Consider the following 22821-nt stretch of genomic DNA (forward strand, 5'->3'; position numbering starts at 1 on the left):
GACCATAACTGCTCCTATCACCTTTCTCCTCTTCCTTGTCATCATCATTTTATGTGACTGCTCCCAATTTTCTAGGTTATGGCTGCAAATCTGATTTAAAATTAAAGACATTGTTTATATTTCTGAAGTACTGTTGTGGTATTTTTTGATTCTGTGAGATTACTCTGTAGCAGCTTCAAGTAAAGAGGGGACTTTTAACATTCAGCAACTCTTGTTGGGTTTCTGCTCTGTTCCAGGCTTTGTGGTGACCCAGCTGGTGACTTCCTGTGGTTCTGATGGACACTCAATGGCCCTGACTGAAAGTGGTGAGGTCTTTAGCTGGGGAGATGGTGATTATGGCAAACTCGGCCATGGGAACAGCGACAGGCAGCGGCGGCCCAGGCAGATTGAGGCCTTACAGGGAGAAGAAGTGGTGCAGGTCGGACAGAATATGGATAAGTTTATCTTTTTTTTTTTTTTTAATGTTTGTTTATTTATTTATTTGGCTGCGCTGGGTCTTAGTTGTGGCATGCGGGACATAGTTGCGCCTGGATAAGTTTATCTTTGAATGTAAACATACTAGGTGTTGAGTTCTCAAGTTTAGGTAATGAAAAACGGTAGTAAAAATTTATTACCCCATCATAAAAGATCCAGTGTTTTTGGTGGTTCAGAGTCATTCTTGAGTGTCTCAGGAGTTTCAATGGGCTTTGGTGTTAGAATGGACTCCTTTTTCCTGAGCCAGCTGGTTGACCCAGGCCAGGGTGCTTCAGGTCCTTGGAAGAAGTGGGGTTTAACTCCTGCCCCACAGTTCTTGATATAGTGTTAAATGGAAAGCTTTGCTTTCAACCTATCATTATCGTTACAAAGGTTGAGTTCATATACATTTTCTGGAAAATCAATTTGTGATCTAAAATAATATTGTAAAGTTACATAGCACCTTACAGTTTACAAAGAATTTCCCTATTCATTAACTCATATAGTCTAGGTCATCCCTGCGTAGCTGAAGAGTAGCAACACTGCCAAGGTATGCTGTTTAGCTTGGTCTTCCTGAGGATTTTGAGGTAGATCAGACTTGGGGGAGCAGGAGGGCCACTTGGGTGGATAGGACATACTGGTCTTGAAGATCCTGAGTTTTCAGTGAAGTTTACTTAAAGATTATTACTGTATTAATAACCAAAAAGGACTGATTTCTTTCTTAGTATGCCCTCTTGTTAAAATTTTTGTTCTTGTTTGTTCTATTCGTAGATGTCTTGTGGCTTCAAACATTCAGCAGTGGTAACATCAGATGGCAAACTGTTTACCTTTGGGAATGGTGACTACGGTCGTCTGGGTCTTGGAAACACTTCGAACAAAAAACTTCCAGAGAGAGTAACTGCACTGGAGGGGTATCAGATTGGACAGGCATGGAATAAATCAATAATACGTTCTATATGATCATAGTTTCTTGTTTCCCCTATGTGCACTTAGACATTGTCCTTTCAGGAAAACTAGAATCACCACTCGTACTTAACCTGATGTACATTTTGTTTGGCCTAATTGATAAGCAAATGGAAGTCTTAATTCAGGATGTGAATATTTTAAAATCCTCTTCATAATACCACTTGATATGAAAGCTTTAAGCAACATAGTAACTCCTCTTCAGTATCCTGGAAGTAGATGGCTGAACTGCAGCATCATTGGTAGCTGCTGCTCTTAAGTAATAATTGTTCCTGACCTGTACATTTTGAGACTCTCTCTTAACAAGAAGATGAGATAAAATATTTTTATCTTTTACTATTTTTATCTTTTATCATTCCTTAGACTGTCTCTGGTGTGAATGAGTATTTTTTAATCATATGTACTTTTTCCTATCTTTTGTGCTCTCTGATTCAGAGTTAGCCACAGATATTTGAAGGATTTTACTTTGAAAAAGGTTGTTTTTTGTTTGTGGACATTAGGAATTTTTTTCTTCATGACACATTTTGGTTAACATATGTAAGGCCCTGAAACCAATAAAAATTTTTGGAAACACAGCCAGATTTTTCACTGAAGTCAAGACAGAGTGTCCCAGAAATGGGTGTTTTAGGTATTGTGATTTGCCTTACCACCCTGTTATTTCTCCAGGTGGCTTGTGGCTTAAACCATACTTTGGCAGTGTCAGCAGATGGCTCCATGGTGTGGGCTTTTGGAGATGGGGACTATGGAAAACTAGGCTTAGGAAATTCCACTGCAAAATCTTCACCTCAGGTCAGTATTGGCTTTAATCTAGAGATTCAGACAACATGGTTTTCTTCTATGTCAGTACCTCTTCTTAGCTGGAAGTAATTTACCTTTAACATTTTTGGTAATTCATAATGAAATTTAGAAGCTTCTTTTGCTTATTCTTAAATTTCCAGCATTCCAGATCTTATTTTAAATAAGTAATTTAAAATAATTAAAATAAGTAATTAATAAGCATTAATTACTAAACTGGATATAAAAATGCTGCAAGGACAAGCATCTGTCTTTGTCATGGGCTGAGTAGTGTAGGACTACCTCCCATGTAGAGAAGAAATAAGTATAAACATATCTCTGGGGTGTCTTATGGAGGGAACCATGAACAATGTTTTGTAACTCTCTGCTTGTGACTGCCATTTCAGCATATTATTACCACTGAATTATACAGGTATGTGCATTTAAAAAGTAATAGGAAATCCAAGTCCATAAACAAATGATTTAGAGGCTTTATTCACATTATAGAAGGTTTCTTGGCTCTTCAGAAGACCTCTTGTGCAATCCTTTTTATGTGGATTTTTCTAACACGTTTAACAAGCAGCATGATTTACAAGTATTCAATTTATATTCAACTCCAGATTCACTATCGTATATAGTCTGTGACATCTTGATAGCTAGACTGGTGAATATTCAGCTAGGGATACAAAAAGGAAGGAAATCCTCTCTGGAGAACATATAAAGCAGTTATTGTCACCTCTGAAAGCAGAAAAAATCTAACTGGGAGCAGCCCACGGCTTTACATGGTCTTATGGTGTTCTTTAAACAGCCATAGAATTCTCTTTGGTTTCTGTTGCCCAGAGGAATGTTTCCACTTCACATGGGGTCCTGGGGATTTTAGTTAAACGTCCCCTACCCCCTATAATATTCGCCCAAATTCAGGTAGTTTGCAGAGCAGTATGAGAAAATAACATTTAGGAGTGTGGATATGGCTGAAAACAAGTAAGTGACTATTAGTATTTTTATTGGAAGATAATCCTTGAGTTTATACATGCCAGTAGGCAAATTTGAGTGTTTTATATTTTCCTTTTTAAATTATGTGCCTTACGCTTTTATTTTGCAGAAAGTTGATGTCCTTTGTGGAATTGGAATAAAAAAGGTTGCGTGTGGAACTCAGTTTTCTGTTGCATTGACCAAAGATGGTCATGTGTATACCTTTGGTCAAGGTAGGGCATTTTCCATGCATTAATTATATTGCTTATTTTGTGCACACATGTATTACAGAAACATTTGCCTTCCAGCTGTATAGAAAGTGCTTAAACTGAGTCATTTTTCATTCTGGGTGATGATTGGCCACACAACCTTCACTCACTAGCTACTTTTCTGCTCCACTTTCATGCTATTTGTTGTAAGGACAAACTCTCCTCCCCATTGATGGCCCCTCGTGCCAGAGCCTTCATTCTTGCCAGAAGAGTTCCTGGCAAAGCCCTTCCCTTCCTCCTCTCTGCTGCCTCTGCCATGCTACCACAAACACTGCCTTGACCACCAGAGCTCCTCGGGATCCTGCCTCACTTCCCAGCCCTTGCAGGGACTGGGGATCCAGGTCTTAGGAATTCACAGGCATTTGGGATTCAGATCTTGAGTAAGTTCAAAATCTACGCATCCACAGTGGGATTGCCTGGCAATATATTCAGCTTTGTAAACGGAACTTCTTTTCAAGTTGTAGTGACCGAAGAATGTGTGAGGAAGAGGGGGGAAGAAGTGAGCTGTGATTGAAGTTTCTAGTCTTGGAAGAACGTGGACGCTGCTGAGGCCGGGGAAGTTGGTTCTGGTGAAAGAGATAAGGAGCTTAGTTTTAGTCATATTGAACTGGGGCCATATACTCTAGACTACATGTATGGAGAAGTCTAGCAAGTTACGGGGGATTTGGATCTGGAACTCCAGGGAGATTGTTTATGGAGATGTAGGTTTGCATAATTCCTAATGGTGTAGTTAAAGCCATATTAATAAGCTCTAAGAAACCCAGGGAGAGAATATGGCATGAAAAAAGTGGAGGGTAAAACTCTAGGGAATGTGAGTAAAGGGCAGGTGAACATGGGAGAGCTGGCTTTGAAGGGAGTGGAGAGAGAGGTAGTTGGGGAGCCAGGACAGTGCAGAGTCTCTGAGGGGCAGAAGGAGCTGAGGCCACATTATCAGAAGGTAAAGTGGAGCTCCATGGGCTAGAGCTGGAGAAGAGGCTGCTGCAGTGTAGGCAGTTAGGAGCTATTCATGGCTTTTGAGAGTACAGTTTCAGTGCAGTGGTGAGAATGCAAGTTAGGCTGCAGAAGGTGGCCAAGCCAAACAGGCCTACAGCATGTGAAGCACCAGGGACAGGCCTGCACTTCGTAGAAGTTTGGCAGCAAAGAGAAGGGGAGAGGTTGGCTGGAAATTTGAGGACAGGACAGGTTGCATGATGTCTTTTCTTAGAATGCAAGAACTTTAGGGCCTCTGTGAATTACGTGCCAGTCCTCTCAAGTATGAGGATGCTAGAGGTGCCTCTTGGTTTGAAATAAGCTACAAATTTTAAATTAAATTTTATTTATTTTTATGAAAAAGGAGATCGTGACATTTTGCAAAGAAACAGTTTTAAACTTTATTCGCTCAGAATCCGGTATACCTTACTGGCAAAGCAGCTTTTGCCCCAGTGAGTTATGTATGTCATTGCCGTACCACCATAGACATTAAATGACTCATCAGGAAATGTAAAAGGACTGTGGTGTGCCGTCCATAAATGTCCTCTTGCTATTTTTTCAGATCGCTTGATAGGCTTGCCAGAAGGGCGTGCTCGCAATCACAATCGACCGCAGCAAATCCCTGTCCTGGCTGGAGTGGTCATCGAAGATGTGGCCGTTGGAGCTGAACACACACTTGCTTTGGCATCAACTGGAGATGTGTATGCCTGGGGGAGCAATTCAGAGGGGCAGGTACATATTTATCTCGCTTGCTGCTCTGTCATGTTCTAGAAATCTGACAGCATTCTTCATTTGGCAAAGGGATAAGCTAGAAACTCGGCATATCTACACAAGACCTCAAGCACGTCACTTTGCTGTGGGGCTGATTATCTGGAGTCCAGTTGTGCCTCTCTGTCTCTTGATGATGGTCTAGTAAGTGTTATATCATGGTTTAAAAAAAATCTGGCAGTACAGTAAAGTGGTTAAGGGGATTCGCTGAATATATATGTGCCTACACACACTGAGAAGTGCCTAGCACATAGTAAACAGCACTTTATAAGTATTCAGTATTTGCTACTATCACGATTAATCATCATTTTCACTACAGTAATAAAAGAGGTTAGGTACTAGGAGTATCAGTTGATCTGGAAAATGGAAAGGATGAAACAATACTTCTATATTTTATAATATGACAGTATACAAAGTATGTTTGTGTATGTTCAGGAAGTCTTGTCACTCCCATTACATAGAGTAGTAAACTGAGCCTGTAAGAGGTTGAGAAAAGACTCAAGAGGTTGATGTGTTCAGCCTATCCTGTATGTGGAGAAGGGACACACTTTGGTGGGGCAGGTCTGAGATACCTGCTACTACAGTGGCTTTCAGCTCCACATGCGAACGACATCTCCTTCCTCTGTAAATCCTCTCTACGTCTAGCTGCCCCTAGAGCCAACGACCCTCAAGTTCAAGGTCCAGTGTTATTCACAGTAGCTCTGTGGTGTCCTCATCACTATATTAACAGATGGGGAAGCTGCTCAACAGTGTGGTTGCACATTATCTTAATGAGAAGAGAGTTGATGTTGAGACACCTTTGGAAGGTCCCTGGCAGGGCCTTGACGTGATCCTGCCTGATGATGTTGAGGTGCTCAGCCACTGAAACACTGGGTGTCCTAGTCGGACCCCAAGAACAGAGATCCGGAGTTGAGAATCTGCTTCTATGTATGTTTTTATAATTGTTTATTTACTGTTACACAGACAGTCCATGTTAAAAGTCAAGAAATCAGTGTGTTCTAAGTAAAAGCTCTATAGATCATTGTTTTTTTTTTTTTTTAACTTGCCAAGAATTTATTTCCTCTCTAGAAGTGGAGTTCAAAGATGTTTTCAGTCATTAAGACTCGTCTGCTAGATTTGGAATGGCCTTGTTACAGCTTAGTTTTTAGGAGACAGTATAAGCTATGAGGATCACTCTGATAGAGAAAATCAGAATTAATTTCATTATTTTGATGCCATTGCTTGGTACAGATAGTAACTTATTTATATCTGCTACCATCCAAGACAAAAATTATCATCTTGACTTCCTCTCTTCCTCTTTCTAATTGAATCTCTGTGTATTTGCAATTTATTTCCAGCTTGGCTTAGGCCACACCAACCACGTTCGAGAACCAACCCTGGTAACAGTTCTGCAAGGGAAAAACGTTCGGCAGATCTCGGCCGGTCGCTGCCACAGTGCTGCGTGGACAGCGCCACCTGTCCCGCCAAGAGCACCAGGTGAGGGATGAAATATCCATGCTCCTGCAGCCTCTCTTTCAGCAGTCCCCAGCTGCACTGTTTGCTTGCCAGCTTCACACTGCATCCAGGCACCATTCTGAAACCATCAAACCTTCCCCCACACAACCAAAGCACTCTTTGTACTACAGTACTGCAAATACTTTCAGAGCAGGCGATTCTCCTGCAGACTTCATTACATAGCAGTCCCTCTCTGCTCCCCAAAAGAAGAAAATGTATCACTTAGGCAAGCAAAATTTATAATTTTGGAATAGCAATAAAGTATTTTTTATATATAGTAGTGATGAACTGTGGCTTTCTAAGCCATGCTGTTAAGGAATAAAGGTGAAAAGCCCGGAGACCACTTGTCAACTTCTTCACCCTAGTCAGCCATTTGAAACATGATGTTGTCTATACATTGGCACAGCAGAAAAACAAAAAAAAATTGTTGCCATTTTACTCCAGTGTATACAGCAGGACTGATGGGCTGTTTCTACCTTTTGTGTGTTTTGCTTTTAATTTATTATGAAATCCTCATAGGTCTACAAAAAGATATAAAGGAAATAAAATGCGTATTTGTGTACTTAACACCCTACTGTGTACTCTCCCTGATCGGATCCATCTTTTGTTCCCCACAAATGTAACCATTGCCTTAAGTATGATACTTACCCTTATGCATTTCTTCATATTTGGTCTATTTCTTTCCTAGGCCCTCAGGTCCTTTCTAAAACCATCCTCTGGTATCTGAGGCACTAGAACTTCCCTGAAGTGACCTTGTGCCTGAGAGCTCCGTATTCTCATCCCTTTTTGTGAAGCCCTCTACTTTTAGCCACAGGTCCTTGGGAAAGACTCCCCATAGAGATTGTTTTCTCTTACATACCCTGAGAGAGCAAGGTAGGACTGCCAAGTAGATTCCAAACAAGCAAGAGATGGTTTCTGGTTAACAGAGCCCAGAATGAGCAGTGCTGCCGGCCCACTGACAATTTCAGGTACTCAGGGGCCTCTTTAGCTTCCAGTGGGATTTCCCTTCCACTTCAGGACAGAGACCATACAGCATGGTGGCTGAAGGTTCAGACTCAGGAACCACATTGCTCAGGTTCAATCCTGGCTCCTCCACTTAGGAGCTGAGTGACCCTGAGGCTCAGTTTCCTTGTCTGCAAAGCAAGGGTAGTAATAGCACCTATTGTAAAGAACTGTAGGAGTAAATGAATCAATTCATGTGAAGCTCTTAGAACAGTGCCAGGCACGTAAAAGTACTCAATAAATGTTAGCTTTAACTAATAGTAGGGAAATACCTCTGAGAATTGAGCTGTACAAATCTTTATTTGCAGGAAACTCAAATAAGCTGAGTATCTTATTCTTAGTCTTTTGTGTGTTTCTATAAGATGATAACCATGGATACAGTCCTTGTCGTTTCTGCTCTGCAGAGCTCTTATCCTTGCAGTATAAAGCCTTCCTGAATCATCTACTCCTATCTTTCATTCTGTCATGTTCACTTTCTGTCAGATCCCTAGTAAGTGTGGGAGGTGGCTCTGCTGAGTTGCCCATTTCCATTTTCAGAACTGCCTACCTGGTCCTGGCCCACACCTTGTGTTATTATGAAGATGACAGTTGTTGAATATGAAAGAATGAATTTGGATTTTATTGTTTGGAGTTTTTTTGTGCAGGAACTGTTTTAAGTCCCATAGTTAAATGGGTAACTAAATTAAAGGAGAAAAAAAAAAAGCAAGTTTCCATAATGATAAATTAAAAAGATGTTTTACAAACCAACACTGGTGCATCAAAAGATTAAGATGAATGGATGGTGAATAGAGGAATTGATAAATAAGTGATAAAGCATATATAGCAAAATATTAATTTTAGTATTTAAGTGGTGGGAATGGGTGTTCATTATATACTTGCAACTTCCATGTGTGTTTGAAATTTTTCAAAACACTAAACATGATGAAAACAATGCATTTTCCTTTACAAGTGTGCATTTGTGTTCTGGGCAGGTGTGTCGGTGCCTCTGCAGCTGGGCCTGCCCGATGCAGTGCCCCCCCAGTATGGGGCGCTGAGGGAGGTGAGCATTCACACCGCGAGGGCCAGGCTCCGGCTGCTTTACCACTTCTCTGACCTCATGTACTCATCCTGGAGGCTGCTGAACCTCAGCCCCAACAATCAGGTAAAACGGTGGCTTGGAAAGCAGTGCCTGTGATGTGCTTACCAGGTCCCAGGGCCTCTTTCTCAGCCTTCAGAAAATTCTTGCGTAGCTAATGCTTTTTACTCTCAGCCCCCAAGAGATGTAGAAAAGGCACCAGTTCTGTTCCCCTTTTATTGCTGGGTTAAGGACAGTCCAGATATAGGTTATCAAGCTGTTGAACACGCAGTGGTCTTCCTTCTGTGTTTCGGTTTGTCCAAAGTTCAAGGAAGTATGAATGGCTAAAGGCTAAGCATGTATTTTCTACGAACTCCAGAATATGATTTTAAAACTTAAGCACACAAAGGTGTTAGCACCACAGTCAAGGTGCTTATGTAAGTGAGTCTGAGAAATTTTGGAGACTTCTTTCTCTCCTTACAGATGAGCTTACAAATGAGCATACCCTGTGGAGGGATAGGTGGGGGAGAGAAAGTAAATTTGGCTGATTTGCTTGTCTTTGTAGAACAGTCTGATAATTTAGGAAGAAAGCAAGCTGGCTATGTTTGTTTGTTTGTTTGATGTGTAGGCATGCCTGCCAAAATGTGTGTTAGTTTGTCAAACTGTTAGTCAAAAATCCTTTGGGTAACCAGTCATGGCATATGAGAGGTTTGAGAAATCATTGTTAGAAATAGATAATCAACCAGGCAACAGAATACTGTGCGGCACTAAGCAAGAGTGTTAGCAACCTGTTGTAATTAGTGAGAGAAATGTTTATGGTGTAAAGTGAGGTGAGAAAAGCAGTAGAAAACTGAATAAATAGTATGATCTCGAAAATGTGAAAAGGAAGGAACCTGGAAGGAAATAGATGAAAGCGTTAATGGGGCCGCCTCCATATGATAGGATTATGGATGATTTTATTTGTGTGCTTGTGTGTGTGTCCTTTTCTGTATCTTCTAAGTTTTTAAAAATAATAATCATACTTTACCAGAAAAAATATTTTGAAAAAGTTGCTAATAATGGCTAATACCCAGATTTATGCTTTTGAAGTGCATTTGTAAAAGTGAGATGTGTTATTTCTTTTAAGCCTTAGATTGTACCATTTCTGCTAAGCTTACTTTCTGTTACAGAATAGTACGTCTCATTATAATGCTGGAACATGGGGCATCGTGCAGGGACAGCTCCGACCTTTGTTAGCCCCAAGAGTCTACACCCTCCCAATGGTGCGCTCTATAGGAAAAACCATGGTTCAAGGCAAAAACTATGGACCTCAAATTACTGTAAAGAGGATATCAACCAGGTTAGCATATTATGTATATGTGTATATGTTTCATTAACTAGCATTTTGTGAGGTGGACTTACTACTAACTGATCTCTGTGAGGAAGCCTTAGCTTCCTCACTTGTAAAGTAGGATAGTAATAGTATTTTACATCAGTACCCAGTGTGGTTACAGTGGGCCCAGCACAGTGTTTGGCTGTTGTTAAGCTGGCCTGTTCATTCAGTGGTGGGAAAATATCTTCAAGTGACTTTTGTGGTGATTTGAGAGCATTGTATTTCATTATGTTTTCCCTTTATTTTAAAGAGGAAGGAAGTGTAAGCCCATCTTTGTTCAAATAGCAAGACAAGTAGTTAAACTGAATGCATCAGACCTCCGTCTGCCATCCCGAGCCTGGAAAGTTAAGCTGGTTGGAGAAGGGGCTGATGATGCTGGAGGCGTGTTCGATGACACGATCACAGAGATGTGCCAGGTATATTCATGCAGTGTCCCCTGCTGAGTTGTCCACTCAGGTGGTGGCTGTTTTACTGTTTCCAGTGATTACTCTGGCATGTTTTTATAAATGTAAGCAAGGATGCATTTGTAATCCTTACGTAAAGTTATGCTGTTAATGATGTATAGGCGAATTACCGCAAAGGTTTGTGAAATGCTTTGTGAAGATACCTTACTAAGTGCCAGTGCTTCGCCATCTACCAATGACTCACCATCTGTTGTGCTGTGTAACACTGGCAGAGGAAACAATGACACATATTTACACTTATGTAACAGACAAATCCAGGACCACCCATGTGCTCCCATTTATTTTGGTGCTTTTAGAACAAAGTAGAACTGCCAGGCTACTGGCAGAAATTAGAAAAACAAGGCTTAAGATTTTGAACCAGGGCTTCCCTGGTGGCGCACTGGTTAAGAATCTGCCTGCCAATGCAGGGGACATGGGTTCGAGCCCTGGTCTGGGAAGATCCCACATGCCACGGAGCAACTAAGCCCGTGCACCACAACTACTCAGCATGCACTCTAGGGCCCGCGAGCCACAACTACTGAGCCCACGTGCCGCAGCTGCTGAAGCCTGTGTTCTCTAGGGCCTGCGTGCCGCAACTACTGAGCCCACGTGCTGCAACTACTGAAGCCTGCACGCCTAGAGCCCGTGCTCCGCAACAAGAGAAGCCACACAATAAGAAGCCCGTGCACAGCAACGAAGGCCCATGGCGGCCAAAAATTAATTAATTAATTAAAAAGAGTTTGAACCAGTTCATATTTTAAGATCTACAGTGGCAGCTTTGCTTCCAGATCAGCTCTGACCCTTCCAGCTTTGCCTAGTATCAGGATTTTTCTGATAAATCCTGTAATCATTTACTAAGTTTATTTGAATATCACTGTACTCTGCTCACAGATACCCCAACTCGTGCCCTGGATTGACTTTTTCATCTTAGTTCTGCACATGGGGGAGCCTCCTAAATTCATTTTAAATTACAACCACAAAAATAATTATAGAGATGGCTGGTTGTCATATAGCATTGTAAATTCCTCAATATTCTCTTTTCAGTATGATTTTTAATGTTAATTGTTTCGTTTTCTTGATGCATTTGATTGTCATTTCTAAGAAATTGTTTTTCTTTCTTCTACAGGAACTTGAAACTGGTATTGTTGACCTTCTTATACCCTCTCCCAATGCTACCGCAGAAGTGGGTTACAATAGAGACAGGTAAGGGCAGTCAGCAAGTGTTATTGAATGTCTATAATAATAACTCAAATTTATTGAGTGCTTACTATATGCCAGGCACTGTACTAAGTGTTTTACATGGATTATCCCATTGAATCCTCATGATAGATCTAAGGAGTAGGAACTGCTACTGTTCTCTTTTCACACATAGGAAAGACACTTACATCATGACTTGTTATTTATTATGAGATCAACTCAATGATAATATAGAGGGTTAGAGGAAGTGCAGACTTGATATTGAAACCAGACTTCTTTTGTGTTTCTGAAGGCCTACATGGCCTTCCCTCAACGAATTAAAATTCATTGAAAACCTTTGATATGCTGTCCAATCACAGCAGTTAGTATTTGCAATTATGTATTATTCCTTTATTTGTCGAAGTTTGAATTTTGGATCCTGCTTCATGGACTTGTAAATGATAAATGAAATGATTTTAGGAAATAGGGCACCCTTGAGCAGGTAGCTTAAGGACTGATAGATCATTCACTTACCCTCTTATGGTTCTTCTAAAAATAATTCAAAATATGGTCCCTGTGCTGTCCAGAACAATAGCGATAGGCCATATGTGGCTACTGAGTGCCTGAAATGTGGTTATAGGAGCTGAATTTTAGATTTTATTGAATTAATTTAAATAGCCACATGCGGCTAATGACTACCATATTGGACAGCACAGGTCTAGACTAATGCTATAGCCGTTTGATAACTTATTTCTAATAAAAATGAGGACAGCCTTGTTTGAAATAGTTCCTTTAATTCTGCAGGTTCCTTTTTAACCCTTCTGCCTGCCTCGATGAACACTTAATGCAGTTTAAGTTCTTGGGAATTTTAATGGGGGTTGCCATTCGCACAAAGAAGCCTCTGGACCTCCACTTAGCCCCTCTGGTGTGGAAGCAGCTGTGCTGCGTCCCACTCACCCTGGAAGACCTGGAGGAGGTGGATCTGCTCTACGTGCAGACTCTCAACAGCATTCTTCACATTGAAGACAGTGGGATTACCGAGGAGAGTTTCCATGAGGTAAATAAGTCCTGCCTGGTTCATGTTTCTGTTGGTGTTGACTAGAATTTTTCTGTGTAAAGCTCAGGTATGGCCTTCCATTTGCTGTCTGGCTGACCCATGCCATATGCCGTTGCTGCGCTTAGCAGCTCAACCCAGCAGTTTAAATAACTGCTAAGAGAGTCAGCTCCAGCACCCAGCTTCTGCTCCTTCCCCTTTAATCCATTCTCTGCCTGCTAGAGTGAAGGACAGAGAGAACCCAGGTGGAGAGGAGGCCTGGGATGACCAGAGTTCATCAAACCTGATTTGGAGGCAGAGAGATTCAACCTCATTTTTAATTACAACCAGATGAGTCAGCACCCTCTGCTGATCAAGTAGCCTGATCAGTTATCTCAGTTGCCTTGTTTTCAGCCTTAAAATTTTTGATATTGTTAATGTTTTTCTGTATTTGTGTGTAACATACTTTTTGTGGTCATTTCTACCATGGAGTAAAAATTCTTTTTTCTTCTATTCTCAGATGATTCCTCTTGATTCTTTTGTTGGCCAGAGCGCTGATGGCAAAATGGTTCCTATAATCCCTGGTGGAAATAGTATCCCACTCACGTTTTCTAATAGGAAGGAGTATGTGGAGAGGGCCATTGAATATCGACTTCATGAAATGGACCGACAGGTGAGATGAAACATTTTGGGAGGTGCATATGAATGTTTGCATTTGTCTCCAAGCAGGAGCTGTCTGGTTTTTGCTGAATTTTGGCATATGAATTCACTGTGTTGATTAATCAGCATCTATTGGGTTGGCCAAAAAGTTCGTTCGGGTTTTTCCATAAGATGTTATGGAAGACTTTTTGGCCAACCCAATATATTTCAGTCCCTTTTCAGAGACTTTTCAGGCGTAATCTCAGGGCCTGCTGTCTCCTCACTCAAGGCCTTAGGTGAGCCCTGAATTGGTCACTGGTAGGATTGAGGCCAAGCCCTCCCCCAGGCCTTCAGAGCCTGCCTTCTCACTCTCACTCTTCCTCTGTCCTGTTTGTCTTCATTTCTTACTGCCCCCCAACCCAGTGTCCCACTCCAGCTTGGTCAGTCGGGGTCCATGTGAATGAACCCATAAACACTGGCCTTGCAATCCCACGTGAGTGCTTCTTTCCCCCTCCTGCTGCAGTCCTTCAGGCCCCAGCTGAGAATGCATCTCCTTCCTCTCTGGACAGACTTGCCTCCAGGTCTGTACATATCTTCCTTGTTACCTAGAAATTCCTCAAGATATCACATACTTCTGTGTTGTGGTCTAAGAATTAGGCAGAGTTTGGGTCTTTTTTCTTCAATTAGTGTGTGAGACATTGAATGAAAAATGTATTTCGTATATATAACTTATATAGTCTTGTTCTATGCTGATATGTAGTAAGCATTTAATAAATGATGGGAGTATGGTGAGTGACCACAGAAATGAATATTGTGTCCAGAAGTGGTGGTTTTGGTTATACAATCCTTCATAGCCACTTCAGTAATACCTTATTTGCAGAATGTGTTGGATTCTTCTCAGGAGCTAGATGCAGGCTCTGAGGCTGTGTAGTAATTTGAAGTGTATATATTCTACACCCTTCACTCCTGGTTCCTTCTTTGACTCTGACTTTGGGCCAAGTCCAGTCAGAAAACTATACCCTTTAGCTTAGTAAGGGTGGATCCTGTCAGCAATGTTGTTTACACAGCCAGGGCTTAGGGTTTGTCTCTAGTTCTTGAATATGTTTACTCCTTACAGACTGAATAACTGACCCAAAATTTCCTGATCACTTTCTGCATGCCAGATGTGGTACCAGGCACCCGCATGTGTGGCTTTTCACATAGTTACTCTGAGAGAGAGAAATTACTATCACCATTTCACAAATGAATGCATGGAGTCCAGAGAAGTGAAGTGATGTGCCCAAGGCAAAGCCAGGATCGCAAACCAGGTTTAACTGTGGTGTCCAGGCTCTTGTGCTGGCCTTTCCTATGAAGGTCAGATTGACCTGCTGTCCATCAGCTGTGCTCTGCCCTGGCTTTGTTGCTTTCTGGGTAACAAGGCCATCTTCCTCTTTTCACTTCCTCCTTGTCTCTTAGAACCCTGTATTCTTCCCATAGCTGTCCCCAGTTGTCCCTGACCCAAGCAGCCATCCCTGTACCTCAGCCTTTTTTTTTCCAGACAGCTTTTGGTTTTTATCCTTCCAGGCAAACAGCTTGTTTTTTGGCAGACTTTGGCTGGGGTGTTCCCTTTACTATCAGTAGAGACTGCCCTCACTGCCACTCCGTTCCTTAGCCCTGGGCATGACAACCCGGTACAATCATAACTCCAGGGCCTTCCTCGAGGTGTGGCTCCTGTTCAGGTTCTCTGGTTTGGTCTTGTTTGTGGTAGATGGTTTTGAATTGGCCAAGAGTGGAGAAGTTATTTATGAAAGAAGCCTGGAACAGTGATGGGTCTGTGTGTAGAGTATGCGCTACTGCACAGCCTTGGAGGGGTTTTGCCAAACGGACTGTGTGGCGGCCTCTGGCAGCACCCCTTCGGCATTCCCTGACTGACCTGTTCTCCGCACTGTGCTAACAGGGGCTAACTGCCCAGTCACACAGACTCATTTAAAATACCTGTCATAATCATGGGAGCAGCAATTATTTACCTCATTTTTCAGATCAGAAAATTAAAGTAAAAGAAGTGGTGGAGCTGGGATACAGAACCCATCTCCTGATCAATTTTTCTGTCCTTTTTGCAGCCTTCCTACAAAAGGAGGTCTCAGTTTTACTTTCTTCTTTGTACTTTTTTTTTTCTTTTACAATCAGCACAAATGATTTTTACAAAAAGGATATAACTGTTTTCAAAAGAAAATATAAATTACAAAAACAGTAGAAGCTCTAGACCCATCCTCCAAGAGCTTCTTACCCTGATGAGAAGACAAAGTATCCCACATAGCACAGTTTAACAGCCCATGGCCGTGTGTGGCTAGGAGTGTGGTTGGCATTAGGGAAGGCCCCAGTGGGCTGGGATTTTGTGGGGCAGGGAAGGTGGGCTCCTGGATTGACTTGAACTGGGACAGGAAGGAGTGTATGAGTCCTACAGGCAGGGAGAAGTTCTAACATAGGGTCAGAGGCAAGGAGGTTGGGCCGTGTGCAGTCATGCCAGTTCTGAGGGACAAGTAGAGGGCCTGGGAGAAGACGAGCACGCACGAGGTGCCCGGCCCAATTGGGTCCACCGTGGGTGCCCAGTCTATGCGCACACATTGAATGAACAACCTCTCCTGGGAGCAGGTGGCCGCGGTCCGAGAAGGGATGTCCTGGATCGTCCCTGTGCCGCTGCTGTCCCTCCTCACAGCAAAGCAGCTGGAGCAGATGGTGTGCGGGATGCCCGAGATCTCTGTAGAAGTCTTGAAGAAGGTGGTGCGGTACCGGGAGGTGGATGAGCAACATCAGCTGGTGCAGTGGTTCTGGCACACGCTGGAGGAGTTCTCCAACGAGGAGCGGGTGCTTTTCATGAGGTTTGTGTCTGGAAGATCTCGACTACCAGCCAACACTGCAGATATTTCTCAGAGATTTCAGATCATGAAGGTTGATAGAGTAAGTAAGATGTTTTTTCTTCCTTGGTAATGTGTGCCTTTATTGCTTCCTTGATGCTTGCATGTTCGGCTTCAAGTAGGCCTGCCAATTCAGGATTAATGCTTGGAATTTCCAGACTTTTTAAAAAAATCAAGCACAAAAACTTGTTTAGAAACATCACATAACTTCAATTTTAAAAAGTCCTAAATGGGGCTTCCCTGGTGGCGCAGTGCTTGAGAATCTGCCCGCCAATGCAGGGGACACGGGTTCGAGCCCTGGTCTGGGAAGATCCCACATGCCGCAGAGCAACTAGGCCCGTGAGCCACAATTACTGACCTGCACGTCTGGAGCCTGTGCTCCGCAACGAGAGGCCGCGATAGTGAGAGGCCTGTGCACCGTGATGAAGAGTGGCCCCCGCTTGCCACAACTAGAGAGAGGCCTTGCACAGAAACGAAGACCCAACACAGCCATAAATAAATAAATAAAATTAAAGATAAATAAATTAATTTTTTTTAAAAAAGTCCTAAATGGATGTAGAAAGCACACTACAACCAACAACCTTCACTGAATCTTCCAGTAACTTCCTGAATGAAAGCTAAGCTTGGCAGAAGTGTCACCATGTTGCCTCTGCCTCATATTTCCTATGCCTTTTCGTTGTGTGACTTCTGCACTGGGACACGGTCTTGTTTATTTGTTTTCATGAAGATACTAACCATTAACTGGTGCACATGCTCCAGAAGGAACGTGAAGACACAGGGAGCAGCAGTAACGTGCTCTGTGGCTACGTGCGTGGCGTGCATCACGGAGCAGGCAGTGCAGCTTCCCTGCAGCCTGATGAAAGGTCCCTGCTGCAGAGCTCCAGCCCAGCTGCTGTTTTGACAGATGGCTTAGGAATAAAAGGGCTTAGAGGCTTAAATGCACACTGCTGCCAGAGTCATCTTTCTCAAGCACCTCTCTAACCACGTCACTCTTGTCCTTTCACACCGTTCAGCGGCCCCTTGTGTTGACTCCAGGATAAACGCCAGCCACCTTAGCAGTCTTCAACACCTCCACAGTCTGGCCTCTGCCCCGCCTTCTGATATCACCTCTTGATGCTTATCATGTTCTGGCCATCATGGGCTGCTTGCCTCTCTCCTGACAGACCACGCTGTTTTTTATTTTGGGGTGTTTTTTTTGTTTGTTTTGGGAGATTTTTTTTGGCCGCACCACATGGCTTGCAGGATCTGAGTTCCCCAACCAGGGATTGAACCCTGGCCACGGCAGTGAAAGCCTGGGATCTTAATCACTAAGACACCAGGGAACTCCCAAGGTCACACTGTTTTTAAATGTCTCTGCCTTTGTGCAGGCTATTCCCACTGCTTTAGTAAGTTCTCCTCCCATCCCTTTCCATCTATGCCTGGCAAGCAATTACTCACCGTTTAACCCCAATACCAATGTCATCTCCTCCAGAAAGCCCTCCTGGATGCTTCCCTATGCCTCCTGACTATTCCTCCAGGCAGACTTAGATCTTCTTATATCCATCTCCTGGACACTTGGTACACTCCTCGAACCTAACATTAAGTTAGACGTGTCTGTGTTCCCTCTTTCTCCTCCTCCACCCGCCGTGAGCTGGGCAGTCCCCTGAGCAGGGCCCATGGTGTTTATTCCAGAAACAGTAAGGAAGGTAGGACCTCCTCACTCAAGGGCCCATCCTACCAGTTTCATCAGGTTTCAGTCTCTGCCCTTCTGGTGTTTTTCCTGTAACTACCCCTTCAAAGTTGCCGTAGTCAAAGCCATCCCTCCCCTGCTGCCTCCTGAGGCTGCATACCTGGGCTCCACTCCTGGGCTTGCTGGAGAGGCCATGCACAGGAAAGGCTATGAAAAGAGCCTTTCTGTAAATTTTCGATGGGACTTGCCAGAAACTATAAGTTGTAAATCTGTTTTGTTGCTTCAGAGAAAGATGGGGAGGAGGAAATGGTTTGCTTCTCTTCAGCTCTGGAAAAAAGCCTTGCCTCGTATCTGTCCTGGGCTACGCTGCCATCCCAGGAGTTAATCCACTATTAATCCCCTGCCTGAGGGATTTTAGCCTCAGAAAACTGACCACTATGGGTCTCTGCTTTGTGACTTTTCAACCATTTCTCTAGTTTCCAAATCAGAGCCACCTGTTGACATTCCCCTTTAATGTCTTTGTGGGTTGAGGGTTTTCTGCATTCATCACTGGCTCTGGCACAGCTAAGCTTCTGGGCCCTCCATCTGCCACCTCTCGGCAATGCACTCACCTGATGGCGAGTTCCGAGGAGGAGGAGGGCTGGTTTCAAGGAGTTCAACGAGAAAGAGAGGGCAGGTTCTTTTTTAAAAACTCATTTTTAAAAAAATTATAAAAACAGTGTAAATCATTATCATTACAGATAGTTTGGAAAATAGTTGTGTTTGCAAGGCAGGACAGTGTTTGCGGGGAGGGACAGGAATCCTGTCCCTCCTACTGGTAGCCATTTTCACCTTTCACCTTTGTGTAATTCATCGAGCATATGCATTTTTGCATGACGCATTTAGAACTTTGTATTCTGCTTTTCCCACCTAACAGTCTATCTCCAGCACTTTTCTGTTTTGCTGCTAATCTTCATAATTATCATTTTAAACGACTGCATCACCATCGGTTAAAGGGCTGGGCTGGGATTTCATTAACTGCTCCTTCCTCATCTGAGCGGTGTGCTGGTGGCCATGGCAGGTGAAGGATGGCAGAAGGCTCACTAGGAGAACGGTGAGGGGAGGAGGAGTGTGGTGACTCCCTCACAGTTGTTCCTTCCATTTCACTGGCTCTGTTGGGGGAATCCCTGTAGCAGCTTCAAGTTTGCACCCTCTTGGTGAAAGGGAACAAACTCTGTTGCACTCCTACGCTGTGGCAGGCACTGTGCGAAGTGTGTTCTGCCAGGTAACCCTGTCAGTCAGGGCTCATTCTCATTTCACACATGAGGGCTTTGGAGGAGTGAGGAGAGGAAAGAAGCATCTTCGCCAAAAGCTAGATGGCCACAGGACACCAGAGCCTGCACTCTTCCTTCCACTGCCAAGTCTCTGCTTGCTCTCCAGGTGGCCGTGCAGTCAGTCATGTCCGTGGAGCCCACCTGAAGGCAGGGAGAAGTGCTTTCCTGACTTTGGGGGTGGTGGTGATGAGCAGCCCTGCTCCCCCCATGATACCCCAGTGCTGCAGTCATGGCTCTGGGTCTCTCTCTCCACAGCCTTACGACAGTCTGCCTACCTCACAGACCTGCTTCTTCCAGCTGAGACTGCCGCCCTACTCCAGCCAGCTGGTCATGGCTGAGCGCCTGCGCTACGCCATCAACAACTGCCGCTCAATCGACATGGACAACTACATGCTCTCGCGAAACGTGGACAACGCTGAGGGCTCCGACACTGACTACTGACCACCCAGGGTGCCGTCGCCCCTCCTTCTTCTCGATAATGCTCACTTCCAACTTAATGCTGATACACTTTTATGGTAACTAATAGATGTTTTAGGAACATAAACCGACATTATAAACAGTGGCCACATTTAGTTACTCTAAATGTAACGAAGAAATTAGATGTTTTTATTTTTCTGTGATTGTACAAAAAAAAGACAAAGTGCTCTAAGTCAGGTTTTCCCTCCATATTTGTGGTCACTTTTGATAAGTTTGCATGGAACCATTTCGGTGCATTTTTAGTTGGGAATGGTACATTTTTGTAAACCCACCCAGTGAACATGAAATTGTACATTGTGTATAATTGTTCATTAGAAAGGACAGTTTTACATGAATATTCATATATTTATTTTGTTTTAATTTGAATTGCCTGTGCAGGGTTCCTTATGCAGAGAAATAAAGCCAATTCAGGAATCAGTGCATGGGCTGCTTTTGTTATTGGAGCTTTGATGAAGAGAGAATGAGCTTTCAGACTAGTTTCACTCTGACAGCTTTTTGACTCATCAGAAACATTCCTTCACACTGGGCTTTGCTTGGAAATGACAGAGCAGAGGGCCACGTGGGTATAGCAGCCCCCTGAGGTGAAAGCTCCTGTGTTTATTGGTTCTGTCATCCTTGGTCTCTCACTGTGTTCCCTCACTACAGGGTCCCTGGTGTCCATCCTTTAGCACTATGCTTCCTCCTTCTCCGTAGCTGGCTTAAAGTGTAACACGCTAATAGGAGCCTTTCTTGAACAGCCCCAGGATGCCTGGTACGGGATGCAGCTCTACTAGGCCAGGAGGAAACTAACTAAAGTGATACAGTTGTGACTGCCCACCGCCACCGCCCTTTGAGGAGCCAGCGGATCCAGTGATGGAATTAAAGAGCGGGGCAGTTGACAATAACGTGTCATCTACCCTGGAAGGGCAGCCAAGTGGGCACTTAGCATACATGAATGAGTGACCATGTGAACGTGTGAATGAATTTGAGAACTAGTGCGTGGCTTTTATGTCCTTGAATGATGGTGGGAAATTGTGCAGGGGACTGGGGAAGGGGTTACACCCTTGGTGCTTAAACCCAGACCTTTTGAAGGCCCTGGGCGATGTGTTCATTTGCTCAGGCATGTCAGAATGAGCATGTGGTCCTGGGAGAAAGGGCTATCTGGAGAGCAGCTGTGAAGGCTCTGCGAGTGGGAACAGGGAGAGGGCACAGCCTTTGGGTGGCTTCTCTCTTTCATCCACTACAAGTTCATGCCACACGCTACTTCCAGTGTACTTCATGGACAAGGTCAAGGCTGACAGCCTGCTCAAATGAGGTGCCAGAGAGCCTTATAGGCGCTTTTTTTCCACCAGGAAGGTAAAAGGTGTGTGTTTGTGAAGAGAAATTGGAAGGAAGATGTGGTTTTGTTGGCTAAGATGATGTGGTGCATGGATATTTCCCAGTGAGTGTATCTGATAATATTTAGAATGAAGACATTTCATTTTTATGGAAAAGAGGCTTCAACTGGCATTGTGTCTCAGAAGGAGACCACAGCTTCTGGGGACCCCCAGGGGGCTCTGAGCCTTTAATACTTGATCTGAGAGCTCAGTCAGAAGCAGCGGTGAAGGTCTTTGTGCTTGAAGCACTCACTTGGCGGGTGGGAAGGCACTGTCCGGGCCTCTGGGCCAGGAGGGAACTTCTCTCAGCGAAGAACGGCCTCTGCGTGCTGCTGAGATCCTGGACAACGCCAAAAGGGTCTCTTCGGGCCTTCTGGGCTGGCTCCCGGTGACAAGTACCTCCTCCCTCTTGGTGGGCTGGGCTGAGGGTGTGCCGAGCTGAAGGCTACGTCTGCAGTCTCAGACTGTTTTAAATCACAAGAAGGCCTTGACCTTCATGAGGCTCTGGGCTCTGCTGCCGCAGTTCCCTCTGGACTCAGGGGAAAGGGCACCCGCAGCAGGCTGATGCTCAGGCCCCACCTGTCGGGCCTAACGGGTGGCTCCTCAGGAGGCCTAACTCTGCGAGGAAGACCTGCACAGACACCTTGCTTTTATAACAGATGCCGTTTCTTTGCTGGAAACCTGTCATTTTTCTTCGTCCTCTGAACTTTGGAAGCTCTGGGAAAGAGGAGGAGGTGTGAGTCCCTGATGTGAGGAGCTGAAATGAGCCTAGTGCCCCTATTTTTTTCCCCCATAGTTCACTTTCAACCCCCATAGAGGCTTAGGCCTTTTTTTTTTTCTTTGCTAGACTCATTCAGTTAACAAATCCTTGCAGTTTTTATCACCCGTAAAAAGTCTCAAGAGAACTTTGGCCCCCTAGCCTTTAGATTTCCTTAAAGGCCCTTTCAAGGTGCAGCTTTTTTCTGGGCCTTTGCCCAGCACTGCCAGTGAGATGAAACCTATATGTGGTAAGCTCGGTTTTTAGCAAAAAGCAAGTCTTGGGCATTGAATCCCAGAGCTGGAGGAATAGTAGAACTAAGGCATCAGGTGATCTCTCCCTTTACAGACCAAGAATTCGAGGTCAGGAGAGGGAAAGTGCTGGATCACAGGTACTTACAGACGAGAGCTGCGAGTCCTGGCTTCCTGTCAGCACGCCAGTGGTGGAGTTGAGGGGGCTCAGTCAGCCCCCTGCAAACATTCAGCCTGTGCCAAAACAGGCCAGTGTGTCCCTGTAAGACAAGCCTCAGAGCACAGTGTACCCCCCGCAGCTGGCTCTGCTTCCTAGGGAGCAATCTGGAGCCCCTGACCTCAGAGCACGCGGCCCCAGCCTCTGCTGGCGTTGAGGGTCAGCCGACTAGCCAGTATGATGTGGTGACTGGGGCCAGCCTCCCACTAGGGGGCACTGTCCTGCCCCAGTGCTGAGGTTCTGCAGCCTCCCACTAGCTTTCACTTTGGCTGCCTTGGCCACGACTGAGAGTGAAAAGAGTGAGCATTCAGGAGCGGGGCAAAGTCTGTGGTGTGTTCTAATGGAGGCTGTGAGGGCACAGATAATCCCCAAGCCACTTCCCAGTGGCTATGGGTCAGGCTCCCATCTCCCCCAGCTCGCCCTTCTCTGGACAAGCATTGGGCTTCCTGACTGTTCCTGAGCCGTGCCTGCTGCTGATACCAACCTTATGGGAGCTGTGGTCAGTCT

The 22821-nt window shown here is 44.3% G+C and overlaps 1 protein-coding gene across 15 annotated transcripts in view; it reads left to right on the forward strand.

The window, feature by feature from the left end:
- HERC1 (HECT and RLD domain containing E3 ubiquitin protein ligase family member 1) overlaps positions 1-20487 on the forward strand; it is a 214636-nt gene extending 194149 nt beyond the window's left edge. For 12 of the 15 annotated variants that reach the window (XM_079914124.1, XM_079914122.1, XM_079914121.1 and 9 more), the window contains 14 exons: positions 237-418; positions 1225-1380; positions 2083-2205; positions 3293-3395; positions 4963-5132; positions 6506-6644; positions 8636-8805; positions 9888-10057; positions 10341-10506; positions 11660-11736; positions 12514-12766; positions 13263-13415; positions 16013-16318; positions 19513-20487. In XM_079914124.1, coding sequence (XP_079770250.1) covers positions 237-418; positions 1225-1380; positions 2083-2205; positions 3293-3395; positions 4963-5132; positions 6506-6644; positions 8636-8805; positions 9888-10057; positions 10341-10506; positions 11660-11736; positions 12514-12766; positions 13263-13415; positions 16013-16318; positions 19513-19698 — 2354 coding nt within the window. In that variant the 3' untranslated portion in view covers positions 19699-20487. The remainder of the gene's footprint in view (positions 1-236; positions 419-1224; positions 1381-2082; positions 2206-3292; positions 3396-4962; positions 5133-6505; positions 6645-8635; positions 8806-9887; positions 10058-10340; positions 10507-11659; positions 11737-12513; positions 12767-13262; positions 13416-16012; positions 16319-19512) is intronic. The other 3 variants (XM_079914117.1, XM_079914118.1, XM_079914119.1) reach the window with 3 other exon arrangements.
- The last annotated feature ends 2334 nt before the right edge of the window (positions 20488-22821 follow it).

The sequence above is a fragment of the Stenella coeruleoalba genome (assembly GCF_951394435.1).
Source record: "Stenella coeruleoalba genome assembly, chromosome: 2".
Lineage (NCBI taxonomy): Eukaryota > Metazoa > Chordata > Mammalia > Artiodactyla > Delphinidae > Stenella > Stenella coeruleoalba.